Below are 23,705 nucleotides of genomic sequence, written 5' to 3'. Positions count from 1 at the left end.
TCTGCCCTTCAAGGCAGGCAGCCACTCAAGGAGCCAAGAGATAAGCAGACTGTTAGAAGAAACTAGTCCTTGGGCATATACTAAGTTTTGGCCAAGACTTGCTCTGCTCCTGAGCAAATTAGACTCCTGTGACATTTGAAAACAGACCATTTGCCAAATTCTTATCAAGATCTCCTGCATTCTCACATCAGAACTGACAACTGACTGCCAGCCTGCATTATTTAGTCATCTACCCACAGATGACTGGCAGCAGTAAGGAAACAGAGGGGTGATGCTTTCTTACCAGCTAATGCCTCATATGCACCATGCCTCTTAAACCAGCCACCCTGCCAACAGGCAGCTTAATGTCTGCTTGCAGTGCTCTGGAAAACATCACACTGAAATAAAAGGGGAGAAATGGGTCTGTGGGGTTTGTCAGAGTCTACTGCTGCTGTTCTCCTCCTCAGTTCTGTGCCCTCCCCACCCTCCCATCCCCTTTTTCTTTTAAACATTCAGGAGCTGTCATTAGTTTTAGGAGGGTCTGAATAGCTGCTGAGCTCAAGTAGCCTCTGGGAAAACACAGCTCTGTAAGTCTTTGGGGAAGTGTCCATGATTTACAATCCTTATGACTAGCAAGTCTCTGCTTTTTGAAACACACTTAAATAAGCCTCCAAGGGTGTGTGACAAGATGCTCAGAAGACACAGTGATATCCCCAATACAATCACCTCTTTGGAGCTGAGAACTGCTCTAGGAAGACACCTCCCCACAGAAGCCATGTCTGCACAACCTATTGAAAATGAAGTCTGAAACAGGCCTGGCAGTTCACTGATGTTGGTATGCCTAAACGTGGAGAACTTCCAAGAAGCAGTAAGAATATATCCCTAAAAACATTGCACTGCACAGAGAAATCTTTTGCAACAGAAATAGAGGAATGACTCATTTCCTCTGTAGCTGCTGCTCCCGTGCTTCCCTTGCACAGGCAGTGGAGCTGCTCCCTGTGCCCAGTTCCCAGAAGGAACTGGGAAACTCAAGAGCAGTTTCCAGCATGTGTAACCTAGCTGAATTTCCACCAGGATTTGTCTTTAAAACTAGTAATCCCAGCCTGCCATTTGGGATAGCACAGGAAACGTTCATGAACTGTTCCCAAATGCTCTCCCCTTGATGGAAGCACTGGATCCCAGCATTTTAATTTTGCAGAAACACTTGGACAGCAAGCCAAGAGTTCCCCCCTCCCTTGCCTCCTTTGCCCTCCCCTGAAGCATAGCTAGTAAGCACATTGATTTGACAGGGAATTCAGCTCCAAGTTTCTCTTCCCCTCAACCTGAAACTTGAGAGCAGCAGGCTGAAAACATCTGTGGAGAAGTGGGCTGTCTTGCTGGGCTTTGCTACTTTTCTTCCTGTTTCCACAAGTACAGCAAGACTTCAGGTGAGCTCTTCCACTTTCTCCACCAAAAGTTCATCACAGGAGTGATTTTTTTTTCCCTTTAATTTGGTAGCTAGTAACCTCCACAGCACAATCCCTGTCACTCCTGTCTTCTTGATTTCTTACTCCTTTTTTTTTTCCCCACATAGATTATTGTAATGGATTCTCTGGCAGGGATAGCAGCTAACAAAGGATCATGAGTAGCATGAAAACATTAGCAAACCCTTACTATATCCAGGTCAGCTTAGAGAATTGAGTATTCTCTAAACAGCTTAGGTCCTGGTTTAGGGGTAGAGAGGGAAATTCCCAGGGGTCTCAGGAAATGCAGCCTGTAACTTGAGTACTCAGAATTTTTCTGAGGCTCTGAATCAGCATTGGTGTCCTTTAAAGGAGAAAAAAAAAAAGGCTTAGCACAGAAGTCTGGTACTCGATGGCATTTGATGCACACACATTTGTAACAACCTTTAGTTTTGCCTCTGCATGGTTATTTGAATCCTCCCAGACTGTTGCACAAACACAGAACATATGCTCCCCATAGCTCTGCTGCTGAGGAAGGATTACAGTGCTCTGCATCTCTGATAGAGCACTTGCAAACATGCCAATTCTTGGTTGTATATTTAAAGCAGGACACTGCAAGCAGAGGAGAGCACAGGTAGTCTCTTCTTTAGGCATACCATATGCTGGAGAAACCCACCATGGTAATATAATGTGCAGGCAGATCTGTGGTCAGCCCTCCATACCCTGCTTATTGTGAGCTACTCAGACCCCTCCGGGAAGCACAGTGCAGTGCTCTGAAGCATTATCAAGCACTGAAAGAGAATCCAGATGCCCAAAGGGGTGCAGGTCTTTGCCCCTAAGTCAATCACCAGCTTTCCAGTGCTAACAACCCTACAAAAGTGAGGCTGGTTGCTTCTCCAGCAGCTGTTCAAATCAATTATCATGAATCAGAATGCCACTTACTTCAGGGAAGACTCACCAGGCAGACACTGAAAGGTGACACACCAAATAAAACAGCCAAAAAAAAAAAAAGGCAAATTTCTCCCTTCTGAACTCTTCTGGAGCCTTAGGAAAAGGGAACACAAATGAGAGTCCCTTCCCCTCCAGGCAGCTTTAACTGCCATTAGCAGTACTTAATCAGCAATTCACTGCTGACCTTGGCTGCCTTACAAGAGAGGTATTTGCACAGGGATGGAAAGATTTTAAACAATTTATGCAATGAGCTGGATGCCAACAGGTTTTCTTTGAACGCCAAGTTTGAAGTGTTAAAGCATGCAAGTCCTTAGGCCCGTCAATTTTTTGTTAGCAGATTTATCATGAAAGGAAACTCTTGTGTTTCTTTAATGATTTTTCTGCTGAAGAGAATCTCAAGCTTCAAACAGAAGTATTTCAGAGCAAGGAATGGAGAGCAGAGGATGGTTATTGCTTTTAAAGCAAGCCATTAGTCAATGTTGTGAAGGAGGAAAAGATCTAAATACACTTCCTCCATGCTGATCTGGGTGACTGAATGTTGACTCTAAAGGAATATCCTTCCAGTCTTGGCCGGTGAGAAGTCTGTTAGCCACCTGGGCTGCCTCAGCACTGTACCAACCACTGCTGCCCCTCTTCTACAGAAGCTACTCCCTGCAAGGCAAGAGGCAGGCATGCAAAGATCTGGAGACAGCTATTTTCAACCTAGCTTTTATGATTTAAAAGCTAGTGCTCTTGCTGATATTCCATTCTTTAATAGGGAACATCAGCACAAGCCACAAGTGTATGGCTCTGGCATCTTATCAAAGACTAATGAAGGACAGGTAACCTGCTGGCTTGTCCACAAAACTCCTGCTGCCTTCAGCAGGACTTTTTCCATATTTAATAAAATGTGGCCCATGAAGTTTAGAGAAGATGTGTCTGTACATGCCACACTGAAAAGCTCACATAGATACTGTGAAATGAAGTCCTAGCCCTTCATTAAGCACCACAAAAAGACAGATTTTATGCAGCAACTTGAAACTGGAGACGGGGAAACAACTGAATCCTTCTTAGCCTTGTGGTAAGACAGCCACAAACCCCAAGGTGCTCCATTTCCAACTTCAGCAACAGCAGGGTCAGTGCCAGTCATGCTCTAGTCTCTCTCCTGGCTCTCCTGCATCACTCTGCACAGCTCCCAAGGCATGAACTTCCTGTTTTCCCATGGTTTTGCCACTTGAGTAATCTCCTCCTGTAGTGTGCATAAACCTGCAGATCAGAGTTTTGTGGCTGCAGGTAGCTTTTACTGAAAAAAAACAGATAACAAGGAATGTAGATCTTGAGGCACAGATGCTTTCAAACCGGGTCTTGAGGCATAAATGCTGTTCATTGCTACACTGAAGTACTGAAACAAAACCACCAACTTTTTATGGCAACAATAAAAGCAAAAATGTATTTGGACAGGAAATGAGTTTATAAATGTCTCATTACAATGAGCTGCCACTTTGAGCCTGGAAGCCCTTTTTAATAGAAGAACCCAATCAAACACACAAAAAACGAAATAACCAAACCAGTAGCAGCTGAACACTTTGATTTAATCTTTGGTCTGATTATTAACCAGCAAAAAAATAGTTGTACCAAGAATGTCCATTGCAAACAGACACTTAAGATTTACATTACTCTGCAGAGATTCAAAATCAGAAGAGGAATGTTTCAAGATACTTAGTCAAATAAGAAGTGATGATGCCTTTAGGAAGTACACAGCGTTTTTCAATACAAAATGAAGTCACACATACACTTTGGTACTATAAACAAAGCTGCTCTCCTGCAGGTGTGACTCCTCTTTCCAACCAATGTTCAAAAAAACCCAACTCCATTTGCACAGAGTCTTTGCAAAATTAGGCTGCAGATAAAGAGAACCAAGAGTCCACACCGGTGCTAGATACTGTGCTCTTTCGCCCGTGCTTGTGTTTCAGTTTACACACAGAGGTGGAATTTACATTACAACAATTAGGACCTTGAGCAATAGCTATTCATAACCCTGTTCTGTGTACAGTATCCACGGGTTGTGAGAGCAGGGAGAGGCAAAATGCTCAGGGGATTACTCCTGTAGGTCACGTTCTCTGTACACCTCCTAGGAGATAAGGCCCTGCAGCAGCTCCAGCACACTGCAGGTACCAGTGCTGTCACGCTTGCCGTGGAGTAAGATGAACACCGTAACAGAATCCAACTTTTATCAGCTCCTTATGCCATTATGTTTTATAGCAGATAAGAAAATACAGTTAGCATTTCAGTTGTACAACAGAGACACAAGTGAGGCTGAGATTTTCTCAGACCTCCCACAAAATGCATGCACATTGCCTTACTGGCATGAAGTCCTTCTCAAAAGGTTGCTCTAGCCTAAGACTAAAGCAAATGCATACATTTTCTCCCATCACCAGCCTTCACAAACTCGAAGAACACCTTGCTGAGCAAAAGCTCACACTGAAGATCTGCCTGCATGGCTACTAAACTGGGGGGTTGCCTCACTGTTCAGCCCTGATGGCTTTAACCTCTTTGGAAACACTGTCAAAGCAAAACTCACTGAAATCTCTTTCCCCCTACACTGCAAATCTGTCGTCTTTCAATAGCTCTCCTCCAATTTTATCCCCATGTCCTTTGGCTTGCTTCCAGTGCATCTTCACTGAGAGTTTACCATCACTCTCTCTCATCCCTCGGCTCAACTTCCATTTTCTAAACTATTTATACTTTTCACCATCTCTCTTTCTCATGCATTTCCTGATGCAACTGTCTTTTCCTGCCATTTCTACACTGTGGTACTGCGTGCAACATTAAATGCACCCCGAACACACATCCCTTTCCAGGAAGGGATCCCTTTCCAGAGACACAGATGCAGTGATGTAAACAAATCAACAGCTGATTGAAGTGGTTATGATGCCAGAATTAAGAGCTCAAGGGTTTTTATGTCATCAGTTCAGGCAGTCACAATACCCTGGGCCAGTCATCTAGTCCTTCTTTGGGCAAAAGATTCAATGGCATCGACTGCAGAACTGCGTCTTATTTCAAACACCAAGGAACACAAGTTTGCAAAAATAGTACATACCACGGTCTGTATCAAAAAAGGTGAAGATAAAACACCAAGGTAGCTCTCTTAGCCTTAAATACCATGTGCAAAGAACATTTGACCAACACTACCTATAAATACAGGTTTGTAGTAAGAAGCACAGTGCTTCCTATATAAAAATAACCCAACTTGCGGGTGAGACCTAGGCTATAATTACCTGAAAATAAGACTGCAAGAGCAGTTAGGAAAAACTAGAGAGAGGTAGGCAAACATCTGCCTAGGGAGTGTTTCCATGTAGAAAAATAGATTTCTATAAAGCTTCATAGATTTTCACAATGCTTGGTTTGTGCTCTGATGCATAGAACTATCAATAAAGCACACTAGCAAGGAGAGGAGGAATATATTAGTAACTTCAGGCTGTCCTAAAGCTTCCCAGAAGTTACACTTAGCCATTTATAATTAATTTCAGACTGCTCACCCAAGACACAGTGACGTGGGTAATAAGGCACATACTCAGCTTCCTGAGCACCAGCCATTCAAGCAACGTATCTTGATACAGCAAACAGCTGAGGAGGTGACCCAGCAAAGCTTTTGGAATTCTGAATTTGCTGACTCCCTGGGACACACCAGGTTTCTGCACCAGGAGCTAAAGGCACTTGCAGAGTTGGCTGTGTTAACAATTCACCAGCTTATTCCAGGATTGGGACACAGCCAAGGAAGAAGTGGAAATTATCTGGCTGATGTTTATTTTTACAGGACACCAAAATTCATAGCCCAAGACTGCCTCTGTACCATAAATCAGTGCTAAATAATTCTGAAGTACCTGGAACGTGTGACTTCCTCTTCTTCACAATAAGATAATGACTTGCTACAGCACAGCACTACTAAAATTCCACTAAGTCATTTGGTCAACACACTGCCACACTCAGACAACTGGTCAGGCAGTCATCCAAAAGTCCCACCAAACTCCTAGCAGAGAGCAGGAGGGTGCAGCAGTCAGCATACAGCACTGAGATTTGGACTGGTTGAAAGTCTGTTCTAAAGAATAATGCAGAATTTCTTAGTTCTGTTGTTGGTCCTTGAGGTAAAGCAAACTCTATGAAAATAATACTTTAAGACATTAAAAAACCCAATAAAACTCAACAAGAACCCACAAACAAATGAACATCAGAAGGTGGTTTTCCTTGGGCTGATTCAAACATCACTCCTGTAACAAAATACTAATGTGGCCTCCATAGCAATATTTAGTGCAGCCAATTAGTCTAAAAAGAAGGCCTTTGTGAAAATAAAGTGCTATTTGTTTCCTCTTATTTCAGTCCTTCTGTATAACCTTCACTAGAGCACAGCTTTTTCATACCGTTAATCAGGGAGGTTTTGCTTCTTCCCTCGGTTTTACATTGACAGGCACAGGAAATTTAAAGCCTGTCATGGAGCACTTCAAACTGTGATCCACACCCATGCTCTAGTGCTCACTGCATTTTAAGAGCATCTTGGTACATCGAGGGGGTGGCTGTTTGCACTTAAGAGGATTTTCAAACCCCAAACAGATTTTGTATCATAAAAAGCCAATCTCACCAAAAAAAAGTCAATTTTGCCACTATGACAACGAATTAACATGGACTTCCAGGAACGTCAGTGTGAGTCTGTTAACCCTCAGGTTGCAAACAGCTAACTGAACGCAACACTCCGGCACTAAGGCGTTTCCCCAGAAATGTGACAATTTTCCCATGCACAGCCAGTGAAATTTAAAAACAACAATCACAGTTTCATTAAGTCTTGGCCTCTGGTTTTCTCAGCTCAGGGTCGAAAGCACAGAACCGCATTTAAATTAGGTCCTGCTTTCCTCAGACGTGGACTCTCAACAGACCAGCGGGATGGGAACATGCGCTGAGCCAGCAGAGTCCACAGGCAGCGCCGTGTCACTCAGACCCTGGCTCACTCCCCTGAAGGCTCCTGCTTGGCTTCGGCGACATGCCGGCAGGGGACGGGCACTGGGCGCAAGTACCGCGGGCTGCTGTACATCCTGATGACGTGTGGGGCCTGGATCCAGGTACTGATCAGCTGGAAGGCGACCAGGTCCAGCGTGGGCCCATCAAAGGCGGCCAGCAAGTTCACGGGGGTGGCTTCCTTGAGGAACCTGGGCAGCACCACGGCCTCAGGGAGGCCGGAGTTGCCCAAGAAGAAATGCATCAGCACCTGCTTGCGCAGGCAGTCCCTAAGGTACAGCACCAGGTCCTCCAGACGCTCCACCAGGAACCGCTCATCCCAGGCCTCCAAGGGCCCCTGCAGCAGCAGCGAGAAGAGGGCCGTCTTCAGCACGTAGGAGGAGAGCACCCGGCCCCACTGGGAGCAGAAGGGCTCCTCCAGGCCCTGCCCACGGAGGTCCCGTAGGCCCTTGAGGATCTGCAGACACTTCAGGTGGCAGGAGGTGGCCGGGGCCTGCTCCTTCAGCCAGCTCAGCAGCCTCTGCTCCTGCCGCGACGCGTTGAGACTCCACAGGGCCTCGGGGGCAGGGGGTGCCTGCGCGCCCTCGGGAAGCAGGGCCGTGAGGTAGAGTGCGTCGCCGAGCGGGATGGCAGGGATGAGGCGCACGGCCATGGAGATGTGGCAGCAAACGTAGTCGGAGCAGGGCACGATGTGCAGCGTGGGCGGCCGGCCGGGGCAGGCCGACAGGCTGATGCGGCAGCGCTCCTGCAGCCGGTACCGCACGGCGCCCAAGCACCGCTGCAGATGGCCTTGGAACCAGCGCAGCACCAGCCCCGATGAGAGGTGGCTACGGCCCTGCAGCTCCACGCAGAAGCCCTCGGCGAAGGGCCGGTAGCGGCGCGGCCAGCCGGCCCTCGCCCGCAGGCCGCAGACGAAAGCACCCCGCGGCCCCAGCCCGTCGGCGCTGTGCGGCTGGGGCTCCAGGTGGGGCGGCAGCCGCAAGGGCACCAGGATGTCGAAGCAGTCAGGGCTGCGCACCTTGTGCTGCTCGTAAGCGCTGCCGATGCGCACGAAGTCCCCGCGCAGGCTGAGGGCCAGCGGGCCCGGTTGCAGCCCCTGCGCCTTGGCGGCGCGCACCAGCTCGGCCACGACGCGCCCGACGTGCGCCTTGCTGTGCCCCAGCACATGGGGCGAGAGCCGCAGCTGCCGCGCGTAGAAGCTCTCCAGGACGCCGCGGCGCGCCGCCGCCCGCACCCCGCCGCGCCTCGGGCCGCCCGCCCCGCCGCAGCAGCGGACCAGAAGGCAGCCCAGCACCAGCAGCAGCAGCGCCGAGCCCTTGAGCAGCGGGACGGAGCCCGCCTCCGCCGCGCCCTCTTCGGCCGCGCTGCCCCGCAGGGCCTGGCAGAGGCAGAAGAGCGCGGTGCAGACAGCGGTCGCCAACGGCCAGAAGAGTCGCAAGTTGAGGATGTAGACGGGCAGGGCGCGGCGGGGGCTCGGGCCACGGGGGTGGCCGCTGCCCGGCCCCGCCGGCGGGGAGCGCCCGGCCCCGCCGCCGCCGCCCCCCTCCTCCGCCCCGGCCGCCCCCAGCGCGGGCCGCGCCGCTGTCCCTCGCCCCGCCGGCACGGCGGTCACTGCGGACTCCCTCCCTGCCTGCCGCCGCCGGTCCGCTGCAAGGCTTCCTCTTCCGAGGGAAAGCGGCGCCGCGTCAGCCGCCGAGTGAGCTCAGAGGAAATGCCACGGGCGGCGGGCCCGGCCGCGGCGTGAGGGCCGGGGGCGTTGTCCGCCCGGGGGCCGGCCGGGCGGGGCGGGGAGCGGCGCCGCCCGCTCCTTCACGACGCTCCGCCGACAGACTGCGGCCGAGCCTCGGAGGGCATCGGGGAGCACAGGGCCCCGCAACGGGGGAGGCCGGGGCCGCGCAGCCCGCGCGGCTCCTTCCCCGAGGGCAGAGCTTCTTCGGGCCATGCGCTGCGGCTCCCGCAGCGGCCTGGAGCGACCGGCCCCTAAAGCGGAGTGAGAGGCACTCTGGGCACCGAACGCATGCTTCCATGTCCCCTTACCGCAACAGGACACCGCGGGGTTTGGTGTAAAACTGCCGGTCACTAAAACGTCTTCACACAAACTACTTCAGGGCACTGCCGATCTGAAGAGACCTTTAGGATCTGCATTTCCTCGTATCTAACATGATGTGGCTGTCCCTCATGGGTTGTACCATCCTCACCCCAGTTACTTGTAGATGTGAAGGCAGCATTTCAAATTCAGAGAAAGTGAAAAATTGTGCCACGTTGTATTGCATCCATCCAGTCATCAAAGTGGTTTGACATGTTTCTTGTTCAAGACTCCTCTGTGGCATTTGTCTGCCGCTGTATTTCTTGACAATAGGGCTGGTCTGAGCATTGCACTTGGTTTTCTTTCTAGAGTTCATTCCCTTTGCTTTCTGCACAGATATATGGGATAACATTTAAACATGTATTTTGCTGGAAGTGTGTTAGCTCTTTCTCAGATGTTGATGGGAACAGGACATCATCCTTGGCTTCTGTTTAGAAACTGTTTACTAAGTTTTGAAGCTGTTTGGTGAAGTTTTAAGAAGCATCTATGCAAGTATTCTCTTGTGGCTTAACTTTAGGTGGCCAAGTTACTGTATTATTGCAACTTGCTGCATCTGCACAGTATCATGGGTGGCCCCATGAAGGTGAAGGAGCAGTGCTTGAATACGAGAGTCAGCAAGTTGAAAATGCTGTAACAAGGAGGAGGTCAGAGACCCAAGGGCAAGGGAAAGGCTGTACAAATGTTTGGTTATGTAATTTGTCTTTATATGAAATGAAACCTGACTGCAAGTACCTAAAACTCACACTTCACAGAAAGCATCTTATGCTTTATAGCCAAGATGCTGCATTCAAAGTCAAACTAGGTAACTGAAGTCAAACAGCCTGAAGTAATTTACAGGCAAGGACACCAGGGTGAGAGTCAAGAGTACACTTGAGAGCTATAGAGATGTCCTAACCACTCCACCACTGACCCTTGGAGTTACAATCAGGAGACTTGAAGGGTTTTAACTGAAAATAGAGCAGATGTAAAGGCAATTATAACATCTCAACCAGCACAATATTCCACACTCTATGCCCAAGGGCATGCTTTCTGGTACCTGTGGGAAGGTTGAAGCCACAACCTTCCTACTCAGAAATGTCATTCCACATCAGCCATATCTTTGAAAACAATCAGGATGCAAAAAGCATCTTTCTTCCCCACTCCTTGTTTCATGTTCTCATGTCACAAAGATGGGTAAGAGGACAAAAACATTCACCTTGTTGCCTGTGACCCATCACTTCAGACACTGTTCTGTGCCCCCAAACCCCAAAGGTGTGTAAAAGGCACAGCCATGCTGGCATGAGACCAATCCTTCAAGATGCTTTACTGAAAGATGCTTTACCATTCCCCTCCATGAGCCCATTGGCCCATACATTTGATTTTTACTAGCCTGTGCTTTTTTACACCCTCAAGCCCTGGATGCTTCACATGCCTTCAGGGCTTGCTACAGGCAGACTGAGTTTCCAAGACAGCCTGCACCCTCTTTTCATGCAAGGTTGATTCGATTAGCTGCATGTCCACGCTCGGGAGACAGACAGCTACATCTGCAGGGGCTGGCACTGCCCTTCATGCCTGTCAGGCAGCTGCTGCCCAGAGGGTGACCTGGAGTTTAGTAGCACAGTGATTATCACTGTGGGACCTGGATGCAGGGGAATGGCTGCCACCTCCCAGTCAGCCACGGGCCCCACAGACCGGAGAAAATGCAGATGTCACACCAGCCAGTGGGACAAGCCCAGCTGGCAGAAAGTGTGCAACCAGCTTCACCAGCCCCTCAGTGCAAATGCTGGCTCAGCACATGATTGTCCATGAGCCAAAATGTGCTGGGGTGGGTTCCCTCAAGCTGCAGAAGAAGAGGTTGTAGGTTAACAACCACGAACTTAAAAGCAGGACCGGAGTGAATCCTCAACATTGATTTTTACTACTGCTGTTTAAAATACCACCCATCCCTTTCTCACCCCCTTAGCCAGTGGCAAAAGGAGAGCTGTAGATCCTGGGAGTGATAAAATATGGCTAATGGCCTGTTTTCCAGGACCATAGCTGCTTCATGACTCCGTGAGCTTAGGCTGGGTCTCTGGGCAGAATGCTGAATAGGTTAGATCTGGGAGACTCCACAGAGGTGCTCAGCTTTACTATCCAGACCTTACTTGGAAAGAGCCAATTTAATAGCCACTCCATGTATCTGTTCACACAGGCTAAGGGCATTAGATGGCTGCTCTACCAGAGCTGAAGTGGTCATAAACACAAAACTGCTTTCAGACACCCAATATCAACAAGAATCATTCCTCATTGCCTATCATTCCATTCCTACTGCAACTGTGCTGCAGGGGCCATATTTGTTTTGCAACAGATACAGTTCACCAACATTATCATAGCTTACCCATAGTTTGCATTTTACAACTCATCAAAGAGGAAAAGAAACAAACCATCTTATCTTCTCTGGAGTACTTTGCTCCTCTTGTCACTTCTAGTAACAAGAATATGTTGAGTTTGAGAACAAATCACAGTGATATGACACCTCTCCTGCACAGTCTCCCACCACTTCCCAGGAGCTGGACCACATGCAGTACATTTACTTCTGGGGTGGCTATCAGATTTCTTTTCCCCTTTCTGTGTCTCCTAAAGAAGTAGCAGCTCACTTGTCTGGATTGAAGTATCTATAAACTCCACTGCTGGCGAGTTGTAATGATGGTGCTCCTCATTTTCTGCTTGAGTGCTGGTCATCTTGTTCCTGTATGAAACCAGGAAGAAAAAAAAGTTTATGAGGCTTTTAATAGCAGTTGCATGCTCCAGGAAAACAATAGGCTGTACACTAACAACCATGACCTCAAAATCAGGACCAGAGAGAATTCACAACATCAGTTTTTACTACCATTGTTTAGCTCACCCATTGTTTAAATAGATATTATCTAAACACTTGCTTCAGAATGTCCCATGTCCAGGATATCCTGTTCACTAAAAATGGAATCATGTTATACTTATTCAGAGCTAAAAATAGACATCCCAGTGTATATGAGCTGCATGACCTCTGGAGGAGATTTGCAGAGGCAATTTGCAAAAGGAAATGTTGGATGTATAGCATCCATTAAAGCTCCTCCACAGTTCACAGCATTTCACACATCTGTCTAAGTGACCTATTAAAGCTACAGCATGCCAGGAGCTGTCTGAGATGTAGGATGAGCAATCTGCACCAGCGAGCTCACTGTCTGAGTAGGCAGAGCCAAGTGGCAGAAGGACAGAAGGCACAGGCAGGTGATGATGTTTGGCTGGTGCTTTCATGGTGTACCTGAGACACAAGCCTGAGACTTCCCACTGCCTCTCCCCGACTGGTATTTGCCCTGCTGAACCAAAGCTGCCCACAGTCTGTTGCAGGTGCAGGAGGAAATATATAGGGATCCCTTCCTGCACTACTGATGTACAGTGCCTGGGTTACACCTCCAGCTTCTTTTACTGCACTATTGAACAGTCTATAGCAGAAAAGTACAAGAAGTGATTGCAAGAAACCACAAATCTGAAAGATCAGTCACTTGACTTCATGCCCCAATTGTTACCCTTCAGAGTATTTCCTCTGAAAGCAAGCTGCTGGCACATCTCCCCCAGCCTGCTGTGTGGTCCTGTGAGGGAGATGCCACAATCAGAATCAACATCCTTCACCTGCCATTCCTCTGACCCCCAGGTTTTACAGGATACTGTTCCTTACAATGCAAACCAACCTGATGGGATAGACATGAATCCATTTTGTATTGTGGTCTAATGAATCTCTCCCAGTCACTGCAGTAGGGTGAGTGAGTCCCATTTAGGGATGAGAAAACTGGTGAGGATATGCTGCTACCACAAACAGCTCAGGTGACTCAGGAACCTGGGACTGAGGAGAGCCAGACCTCCAGAGCACATGTGTGAACGTGGAGGAGTTTGGGAGTAGAGGTGTTACTCCATATTCTCTCTTCAAATAATTTCTATTTAATAAGTGGGATGTTCTTGCCACCTCTGACAGCCTGTTTGCTCACTAGCTATCAGCAGGGTGTAACACTCCCTAATCAGAAAGCCTGCAAGCAGACATGGCTGATATAAACCACATATAGCCCAATACAGGATTTCCTTGCTGTAGAGGGATGGCTTCCTGAGGAATTCATACAACAACCTCTTGCTCAAGCCTGTGCTTCTCACAGAGAGTCATACTGTGACTGGTAAGCATCAGCTGGCTCATCTCCAGCTTGAAAACTCTCAAGGACATTTTTTGCATAGAAACATGTGTAAGCAGGGCATTTATATTTACCCATGACACTGGTATTCAGGAAGCCATGCTTGTGTGTTTCCAGCTAAGCAATGAAAGAGGAACAAGAAACCCCAGCCTGTCTCCATCAGTGTCAGCTGGCATGCTGAGTTCTGTCTGACAAGCTGTGAGCATGGGAGGCTGCTGTCACCTTCCTCCAGAAAGCTGACAGTGCTGGTGATGTGCAGAAAGCCATCCACAGCATCACAGAAAGGAAACATCTTTTAGCACAGGGAGTGCAAGGATACCACCATCATACAGCTGGAGAAGAGCCAGGAGTTGTGAATGGAAATATCTGTAGGGATTTCCATCAGAGATGCTGCTTACATAGGAAATGGAAACATGAAAACTCTCCAAGTCAAAACCATCAGTCTTGCACTTGGTTTTTAAAGGTCAGTACTTGATATGCTCCACATACAAATGACAACAGTCATGCTGATGTGTAACTTTCAGTGCTGTACCTAAAGGCTCCAGCCCAAAAGCCCTCCTAACTCTGCAGTGGACAAGGTTCACATGCTGTGACAGTCTCCCCAGCACCCTGCTGGAGGGTGCTGCCCAACATCAACTCTGTGGCCATGCCTTTACCTGCTTCAGTTCAGGCTCTTATCCAAGACCTCAGGCGACAGGATGAGGCCCTGGCATGTCACCTTCCCCATGCAGAGCAGTCCTTGGGGTGCAGAAGCCTGCTCAGCCCTTCCCATTCCTCAACACCCCCGGGGCTCAGCAAAGGTAATGGTTCCAAAGACCCTCAGGATGCAGCTGGGCAACACTGAGGTTTAACAAGCATCAGGTAGAGCCAAACCTTGTATGTGCCTGTGCCAAACTAGTTTAACAAAACCAGTGTCACACCAATCTGATTAAACCTGGACACCTCTGTTGGAATGTAAATTCAATCACTGACTGAAATGGTTTAACTTAATTAATGAGAAGTCCCTTAAACCTGCAATTGCACCATAACCTGCTAAGCTAATAAAAACTGATCACACAGCTGAACCCTTGTTTGCTGATGAAAGCAGAGTCATTTAAATGAGGATGGTAAGAGTTTCATGATGCCATTCTGGGGGTATTGTGCCATTGGATGGATTTTTAAATCAATTTAGCAGGATTGGACCATTTCTAATAGGTCTGGATCTTTAATGCCTGTTTGCTAGCAAAGAGAAAACTTGAGAATTTAACACAGGTTTCAATTTGTTATTGACTGCTCAAATTACTGGAGTATACTTTTGCCTTTGCTTCCCAAGGAAACTGCTGCTTGCCTAGCCCTCTCCTTCCAATAAACTTTGCAATCCATTTGGTTGTAATTGGCCATTGGGAAGGAGAACAGAGCTCCAAAGCATTAATACATGCAACTCCATACTAAATAAAAAGACCCTGCTAAGGTCCTCAGGTTGCAGCAGGACATCAGCACTGCCTGGCAATCTCCAGCAGTAAAGCCAAAACCTCATCAGCTGCTCAGAGAATTGCCTGCTCTTTTTAAACTTCAAAAGCAGAAGGTTTCACAAAGCAGCTTAAAACTTCCCTCACTTTCACCACTACTTGTCTAAATTCCATCTACCAGCGTTTGTGAAACTATCCTGGCAGAGACGCAGAGTTACACAGTGAGAACAGCTCCTCGGTGATCTGTATCACCCCAGCCAAAACAAAAGTGAAAAAAAAAGCCCCTGTTTTTCACAAACCCATGGCAGGCAGACAGTGAAGAGACCTTGGGCTCATCCCACAGCTTCTCACTGGTTTCTCATCTGTGTCGCTGATGGCCTTTATTAAAGAGCAGCAAAGGGTCAGCAGCCGCCTGCCCTGCTCTGGTTATGGGATCCCAGCTGTGACCGTGTCCAGCCTCTGTGTCTTTCAGCTTTGAGCTTGTGCACACCCACAGCTGCTGTGAAGTTAGAGACGGGGCTTTGTGCCTGACACATTACCTGCAGCAGCCAGCTGCAATGACGACACTTGGGCACAAAGCAATGAGACCCAGCACGCAGAACCAAAGGCGAGTGCACAACAGAGAACGAGCTCTCTTCGCAGCTTACAGCCTCAAATAATGAGATGATCCTGGCTCAGCTAAGCTCCTGCTGATGAGCCTGGGCTGGATCACTCACCCAGGGAAAAGGAGGGAAAAACTGCGTGGGAGGAAATCTGAATGAGGGAGGATCAGTTCAGGGAAACCAGCTTATCAGCACTCAGCAATTAGGGTGGGAAAAGCTGATGCTCTGGCTCCCAGCACACATTCTGCAGGGCTGGAGGGTGGTGGTAGCTCTAGGAAGCCTTGTCCTAGACTCTAACCTCAACCCATCAAGGACAGATAGAGGAAAGTTAATGGCTTAAAAGGAAAGTGGCCTGTACAGAAGGAAAAGCAGCCCACAACTGATACAAGGGCCAGAGCCAGAACAGTTTCTCACCCCTGTGTTCCCAGAAGGACTGTAGCAGAGGTCCTTGGGCTCAGGCAGATATCATCCCACCCCTGCACAGGGAGCCTGGCAGCAATCCTCAGGTGGCAGCAGCTCCATCAGAAAATGCCACCCTAGTGACACCAGCCCACACAGGACAACATCCTTTGCACTGCTCTGGCCCACCCAGTTTGGGTGGAAAGCTGTGTGGATGCTGCAGGCACTGTTGGCTGAAATGAAAACCTTGCAGCACAGTACCTGGTAGGGGATGTCTGCACAGGCAGTCATTTACATTATGCCTAAACCCCCAGCCTCACTCAGGTAACCTTTATTCTTTGAGGGATATTCCTTATCTGCTGGGCTGTCCAGTAAGGGGACAAGCCCTGGAGCCCAAAATCCCTTCAGGAAGGCTACACCTGATCTCTTCCCAGCACCTCCTGGCACTGACTCCTCAGACCATGCCCCTTTAACTAAGATTAAACATTCCACAGATCAATACAAAGCAGCACAATTACTTCATTAGCAAGACAGCAAGTGCAGCATAGACCTGTTTGTCAATAAATGGCAGGAATTTTTACCTCTGCTGTCACAGGTTTCCTTATCATTACAGAGCCAACCCCTTGAGCAGAGGTAAGATTGTCTTTCATGTCCTACCTAATTCAATTTAAACCTATTTTTTTAAATGTATGATACAGAAGGCATCATATTTGCTCCCTGGAACTGTAAAACATGAGTCATCCTTCCCAGCTCCCAGAGATAGAAATGCAAAGCAAAGGCATCGCAGTGACAGGAGCAGCAGAGGTTCACCTAAGGGAGATGAGGTCGAGCCCAAGATGTCTTGACAACAAGCTGGTTCATGTCTGCATTTTATTTCTTTCTTTACCCCCAGGACCATGTTCTGTCTCCTGTTGCCTTTGTAATCTCTGGAGTGGTACCTGCAAATGAGGGAGAATGAGTGTGAGAGGTTGTTTTTCCCCTGTCTTGTCAGTGGTGGAAAGAGACATGACCATGACCTGGCTGAGATCCTGCTGTTGCAAGTCAGTGGATCCCTCACTCAGGGCTTTTGCAGCCCTCAGAGAAACTAGGTTTTGCAGATTTGCCACCTTCCAGAGGAGTAAGGCAAATGTTGAAATGTCCTCCTCAGCAGCTGTCTGTACCTGATTTCCACTGACACAAGGCCCATCTGGCTCCATGCAGAGAGCTTCAGCATCAGCCTTACGTTGCGGTCCCCAAATCTATCCCCTTCCCTAGCAGCAGGGTCACCAGCACCTTTAGGATCTTTATGTCTGGGTTCATTTGACTGGTCAGAGTTAAAGGAGAATATAAATCTTGGAAAAAATAGGGAGCAATAAAAGACCACATAGAAGGGGTTACAGAAACAGCCTCAGACACCTCTGCAACATCCCATGATAGGTACCATGCATGTGGCACTGCTGAGTGAAGACATCACCAGCCACACTCTCAATAACTTGCTGATCCTTATGGCAGCAGAAAAGAGAGAAATCCATGGTGGCCAAAGAATAAAAAGCTTGAATTGAAAAATAAAGAGGACGAGTTACCTACCCAAAACAAGACTTCTGCTCAGACTGTAGCTCTTTAAAAGTCACAACACTGTCCTCCTATGAGTGTGTAATTCCCCTCCCATCTCTCTGCTCTGTTTGCTGCTATGGTGTGACAGATGACAGAAGCTTGAGGAGCGATGCCTCAGGCTAAACAAATTTCAAGTTCTCTCTCAGAGCACTTTGATATTGAAAGTTAGACACTTGAAATTCCCATACCTTCTGCTCCCTGTGGTTACAACTTTTCTGGGATCTGACCTGATCCCAGAAACAGCTTTAACAGCTTTAACAACTCATCTCTGAGGGAAGAGTTTTAGTCATTTCGGAAGTGTAAAATACTGAGGGTGGCATCTCAACTCACTAAGAGATTTCAGTTCACACAATATGAGCATCAGCCTTTGCCTCTGGAATGATTAATATGTCCTCTTTCTAGATCAGTTCTGTGTCAGCTTTATGAATTATAAGCCTAGGAAATGCATTTAAAATATGATTCCTAAATATATCAGAGTAAAACCAGTTATTCATGGTGATTGAATTATCTGCTGGATTTGTTTCCTTGTTTTTATGAATCATTCATGAACTTTTGGACATTTATCTTACTGAAGCTGTTCACCAAATACTTTGAATGAGTCACTTTGAAGCAGTGGGTTTCTTGGACACTGTTTGCCTCTGGTATCCTCTGTCATTTGTAGTTTGTGCTGGGTGTACAGCTGCACACGTGCCACAGCATTGACTTGGCTCCCTGAGCAGACGGGAGTGAAGTGGGGAAGAGTAGAAAGAGACATAAGTTCATTTTAGTGGCCATCTTCATCTGTCAGCAAAAGGCAAACCACACCCTGTCCAGCTATATTTTGACTGGAGCAGTTGCCTGGAGTCTGGAAGCTCAAGGGCAGCTAGGTTGTCTTCTTCTGGCCTCCAGCCACTTTTGGGGTCATTGAAACATCATGAAGCCACCTCTCCTCTGCTTCAGGGAAACCCAACTCCTACTCAGCTGGTTTGAATGCACCATTTGCTACCAGCTCACCAAGAAGGGCTGGAAGGCATCAATATGCCTGTGCACTCTCTCCATCCCAGAAGAGCCATTGGAGAACACCCAGCACACTTGAAAATGTGGCCAGTAAAATGGTCTTACAAGCCCTCCTAAATGGAAATGGTTCCATCTACAGCCACCTTACAGCTACCACCTGTCCACTTGTCACCTACCTAGGCATAGTCAATTCCACACCAGAACATGGCTCGTTGCTAGTGATGGCAAGAGGTAGCAGCTCTTATCTCTGTGAGCACTCTGAATAAAAGGCACACTGCCCATTCCTCAGCTCAGCAGAGGGATCCAGTATCAATAAGGAGGCAGGCACTGCTCTGTGTTTGTGTAGGTACTTCGCTCACCCATCAGTCAACAGCATCTATTGCACTTGGGGTTCCTTACCTTTAGCACAAGAGTTTGATTCTTTCTGTAACCCCCTGAAGCAGAGCACTGCTGGATGAGGGGCACAGCTGGACTCACCCAATGACCTAATGATTCAAACCAGCACCACCTTATAAAATCATTTTAGAAGCTGAGGCAAGCACAGCCCACAGACAAATCAGACCCTACCTGAGTCCAGCAAAGCAAAGGAAAATGAAATACCTAAAATCCATGTAAGAAGTTGCTTGATTTAAGGCACATGTAGATGGGTGGTGGATATGACTTCTGCAGCTGCATAGCATGCAACTCCACACCAAGGGACAAGAAGCAGAGGCACAGGTCCAGCATCAGGGGCCAAACAGACTTTGGTGCACTTTGGATTCTTTATCCTTAACAAACAAAACAAAGCAAGCAAAACCAGCTACTGAATGGAGTCCCTCATGGTGTGTTGTGGCAATTCCAGATTGTTGACTGTTTGTGTTCGAAGCAGATTAGTATCTTGCTATGTGGGAGAACTCAGGAATGAGTAAGTGTTGTCTAAGATGAACAGGGCGAGTGTGGAGTAAGAGCACAGTGTGCACAGCATCTGCCAAATGCAGCAACATCATTGGTTTTACACAGTGAAAGGGCCTGGAGAACAAGGCTTATGAGGAGCAGCTGAGGGAGGTGGGGTTGTTTAGTCTGGAGAAGAGGAGGCTGAGAAGAGACCGCACTCTCTACAGCTCCCTGAAAGGAAGCTGGAGAGAGACGGATGTCAATCTCTTCTCCCTAGTATCACGTGATAGATCAAGAGGAAATGGCCTCAAGTTGCACCAGGGGAGATTTAAATTGGATATTAGGAAAAATGTCTTTACTGCAAGAGTGGTCAGGGATTGGAACAGTTACCCAGGGAGGTGGTGGAGTCACTATCACTGGGGGTGTTTAGGAAGAGACTGGATGGGGTGCTTGGTGCCATGGTTTAGTTGATTAGATGGTGTTAGGTGATAGGTTGGACTCGATGATCTCGAAGGTCTTTTCCAGCCTGGTTAATTCTATTCTATTCTGCTATGTTTTCATACCTAACATGTGCAGCTCATGTCCATAGTTTGTTCTACTGGTTTCTCTTAGCTGTGACAGGAAGAGGGTGTAAGTGAACTGTTGGGGGGGTTATTTTTCAATAAATCAGGACAAGTGTATTAGCAGTCTGCTGATTATTCTTAACTCACTGCAGCTCAGCCTAGAAGAAATACTCACTGCAGGACAGCACATGGAGGGTTGTCCTGGGCTGAGTTGAATGTGCTGCTGGTATTCAATCCCACACTGCTGTCATGCCAGCTTCAAAATGAAAGTGCTGGCTGGAGCAAAGTATCATGGAGCTTGAAGTTCAGATTGTAACATGAGAGGGTTCCTGTTCTAGTTTCTGGGTTTGGAGCATTGGGCGGGCTTTTCTGTGCTTGCGTGGGAAGAACTGTTTTGTCACTGGCTTCTGCTGCTGCTTCTGCATTTTGCTCCCATTTTCAGCAGATGAGCTAAGGTCATTGTGTGTTGGATCATTTCCAGCAAACACTTCATCTCAACCCAGAGCAAGGGTTGTGTTCCTTTCCCTCCTGTCTGTGTGTGGGGCAGCGGGCTGTGAGAGCAGGCTGTGTTAACCCAGCACAACAAGCCACAGTAAGGTTACTCACACTGTTTTACCAGGATCAATCACTTTGCTGGTCACCCACCTGAAGCATGCAGTGAGCATCAGGATTTGTGCCACAGCTGTGGACAGGAGCATATGTTCCAGCTTATGCTGTTACAGTTCTTTCTGCTGCACGTCTCTGCATTGATGACAAATGATAAGCAAATCCAGCCAGCTCTAGAGTCTGTCTCCAAACACATGTATCTGTCATCTTTCTTTGCAAGGCTCAGCTCCCTGAAAAGGCAGAACTCGTTTTTCATGCATTATCCCTCTAAACATACATCTGTTGTCTTCCTAGATTCTCTCATTGTGTAAACAATAGCACTTGTGTCACTTAATACGGAGGAAGGATTATTTCTCACTAGCATTACTGCTGTAATGTTTGGGTGGGAGGAATTGAAAAAGGGAGCAGTTGTTGTATGTTTCAAGAAGACACAGTTCAGACACCTTTGAAGTCTTCAAATGAACTGTTTTCCCTGCCAAAGTCAGAACAATGAGGGCTGACAAGAGCGGAAGACAGCTCTGTGTCCGTCACTAACAGTTAGCTCTCCAGGGCAGGGTTGGAACTGAGCCATTAAGCTACACAATCTCACCAGAGATTTTAAGTCCTCTGCTGTTCTTATGCTGGATAAAAACACTTAAAAGCATCAAAGACTGCACAATTTCACCAGGCTCCAGGAGTGATGTACGTTCAGTGCAGACACCTGGGAGGTTCAGCTCCTCTCAAATTGTGCTTCCACTGCATTCCTGCCACAGACGTGCTAGGTGGCCACAGGGAAGTTGCTAAAGCCTCAGAACAAGTCTAGGCTGCAGCAATTATCCCCATTGCTCCCAGGCTTAGGGCTAAGCATAAGCTTAAAGCTCTTGTAGACATGGAACTGGTAGCCTTTTCTTCATCCAGCCCTAAAGCAAAGCTCTTTCCTCATGGGAATGCCGTAGGCCAGTAGAGGAGAGATGTTTGTTAAACACAACAGCATCACCTGAAAGGAGTGAGAGTCTGCTGACCTGTCTTGGGACCCACAGCTGTTGGCATAGGGAGACTTGAGGTGACAAACCTGGGGAACAGAGGCCTTGCTGTGGTTTTGGTGTTTGGGCACTACTGGGAAAACAAGTCCCCTGTGTTTCCCTCGTTCAGGAGCTGGATGCCATCTAAGGAGCACACCTCTGCCTTCACAAAAGAGGAAACAATCTATCAGCAAGATGAGAGAGAGATTCAAATCAGACATAGGCTGCTGTTTAAAGAGGAAATTTACTTTAATCCAGAGACAGCAACAAAGATCAACATGACTGAGTCATCTGCCTTGGCACTGCAGGGCTGTCTTCTAGAAGCAAATACTCTCACTCCACTAAATGTTTTGCATTTGCATACGCAGTTAGCAGCCTCTGACTATACAGCTGCCCTCAAACCACAAACTCAGGAGAAAATGATGACAGCTTGCTAAAATGCACCACAAAAGAATTCAAATCCCCCTCACCCGCTGCTGCCTCCACTCTGACCTGAGCAGTCCCTGGCAGGTGGGCTGGCCCAGTGGAAAGAAAACAGAGAAGCACTTCTAGGGTCAAAAAGAATCTTTTCATTCTGCAGCTCACAAAGGATATTTTAAACAGCAGAAACAGCCACTCTGTGAGGATGATTTGCTTTCGTTAATGCCTTGTTCTGCACGTGTCCCTCTGTACCATCGAATCAATAAATCCATCTTTCCTAGGCCCAGGTAACACTAAAGAGCAAGCCACTGGCATGCAAACAGTGGGGTAGAAAATGCCTGCAGAGAAGGCAGGCAGCTTCAGGCATTTGTATGAATCCTGGAGCCCGAAACAAGCAGCACGAGACTACCAAGGTGGTCACTAGATTCATCTCTTGCTTGCTTTCATCCCACCAGGTCAGGAGCCAGGCATTGCACCAAGGAGAGCTACAGCTCCACTCCCTCCTTCCCAAGGACACAGTCCTGCCAGCAGGTACCTTGTGCTGTGAAAACCATAACTGCAGTGGGAAAGCAGCAGGAGCAATGGAGCCAGACAGAGGAGATGTGTACCCTAACCCATACCCTGCTTCCCACCACCTTGCTTGCCACCTCCCAGGCTGCTCATTAGTGCGGGGCTTGGTGGAGGCCATGAAAACTGAGGAGGTAAGAACTGGATGATCTAACAGCTGCCTAAACCCATTCAAAGAGTATTTAACAAGATAGTGGAGCTAAACTAATTTTCACAGTGCCAAGTAACAAGCAGCAGCAACCACTGGTTCAGGATGGGTATCAAAAAGAAAACAATCAAACAAACAAAACAAACCAGGCCCAAACCATCACTACTTTGGTCATGCAGCACTGGAACAGGCTGCCCATAAGGACTGTGGGGAAGATGATGGCTTCTGGGATTTTGGGGCTCTTCTCTGGACCTTAAGGTAAGCATGCAATTTTAAACTTGAAAGAGGGCAAATTTAGAGTGGATGCTAGGTAGAAACTCTTTAGTGTGAGGGTGGGATGACACTGGTACAGGTTTCACAGAGAAGTTGTGGATGCCCCATCCCTAGGAGTGTTCAAGGCCAGGCTGGATGGGGCTTTGAGCAATGTTATTTAGTGGAAGGTGCTCTTCCCATGGCAGGAGGGTTGCAGCTAGAGTCTCTTTAAGGTCCTTTCCAATCCAAAGCATTCTATGATTCACAGAAAGCACCTAACAACAATGAGCTGTGTTTTCTTTCCAACACAGCCAGGTTGTTTTAGAGAGCTGTTACCCACCGACCCTGTTGCAACGAACTGTTCATTCACTTACTCAATACTAGATCAGGCACCCAACTCCATAAACTTCAAATAAGCTTTCTTCAGCATAAGTTCTGCCACATTAGCTGGAAATACAACTACAAAGCTGCTGTCATTCAGATTTTTCATCTCAGTCACTCTGGGGAAACAGAATTAACCAGTAGAAAAATGGTACCTTTAAACAATCTCTTCCCTTACCACACACATTCCTCCTTTAAATTGGCCAGTATTTTGTATTTATCCCTTTAAGCTCT

At 47.7% G+C, this 23,705-nt stretch overlaps 1 protein-coding gene and 1 long non-coding RNA gene across 2 annotated transcripts; both read right to left on the bottom strand.

Moving 5' to 3' along the window:
* Positions 1-7,347: 7,347 nt before the first annotated feature.
* On the bottom strand, positions 7,348-9,212 carry ITPRIPL2 (ITPRIP like 2). Its single transcript, XM_054180380.1, has 2 exons — positions 9,172-9,212; positions 7,348-9,019 (listed from the first exon to the last, which is right to left on the bottom strand). The coding sequence occupies exons 1-2, from the start codon at positions 9,210-9,212 to the stop codon at positions 7,348-7,350; spliced, it is 1,713 nt and encodes a 570-aa protein (XP_054036355.1).
* A 2,016-nt stretch (positions 9,213-11,228) lies between these two features.
* Positions 11,229-21,150, bottom strand: LOC128899982 (uncharacterized). The gene is made up of 3 exons (XR_008463192.1): positions 20,742-21,150; positions 16,882-17,009; positions 11,229-12,151 (listed from the first exon to the last, which is right to left on the bottom strand). It is a non-coding gene; the product is annotated as an uncharacterized LOC128899982 (long non-coding RNA).
* Between the last annotated feature and the right edge of the window lie 2,555 nt (positions 21,151-23,705).

This window comes from Dryobates pubescens, chromosome 4 (assembly GCF_014839835.1).
Source record: "Dryobates pubescens isolate bDryPub1 chromosome 4, bDryPub1.pri, whole genome shotgun sequence".
NCBI classification, from domain to species: Eukaryota; Metazoa; Chordata; class Aves; order Piciformes; family Picidae; genus Dryobates; species Dryobates pubescens.
Note: the sequence above shows the minus strand (reverse complement) of the source record. Positions and strands in the feature narration are given on the sequence as shown.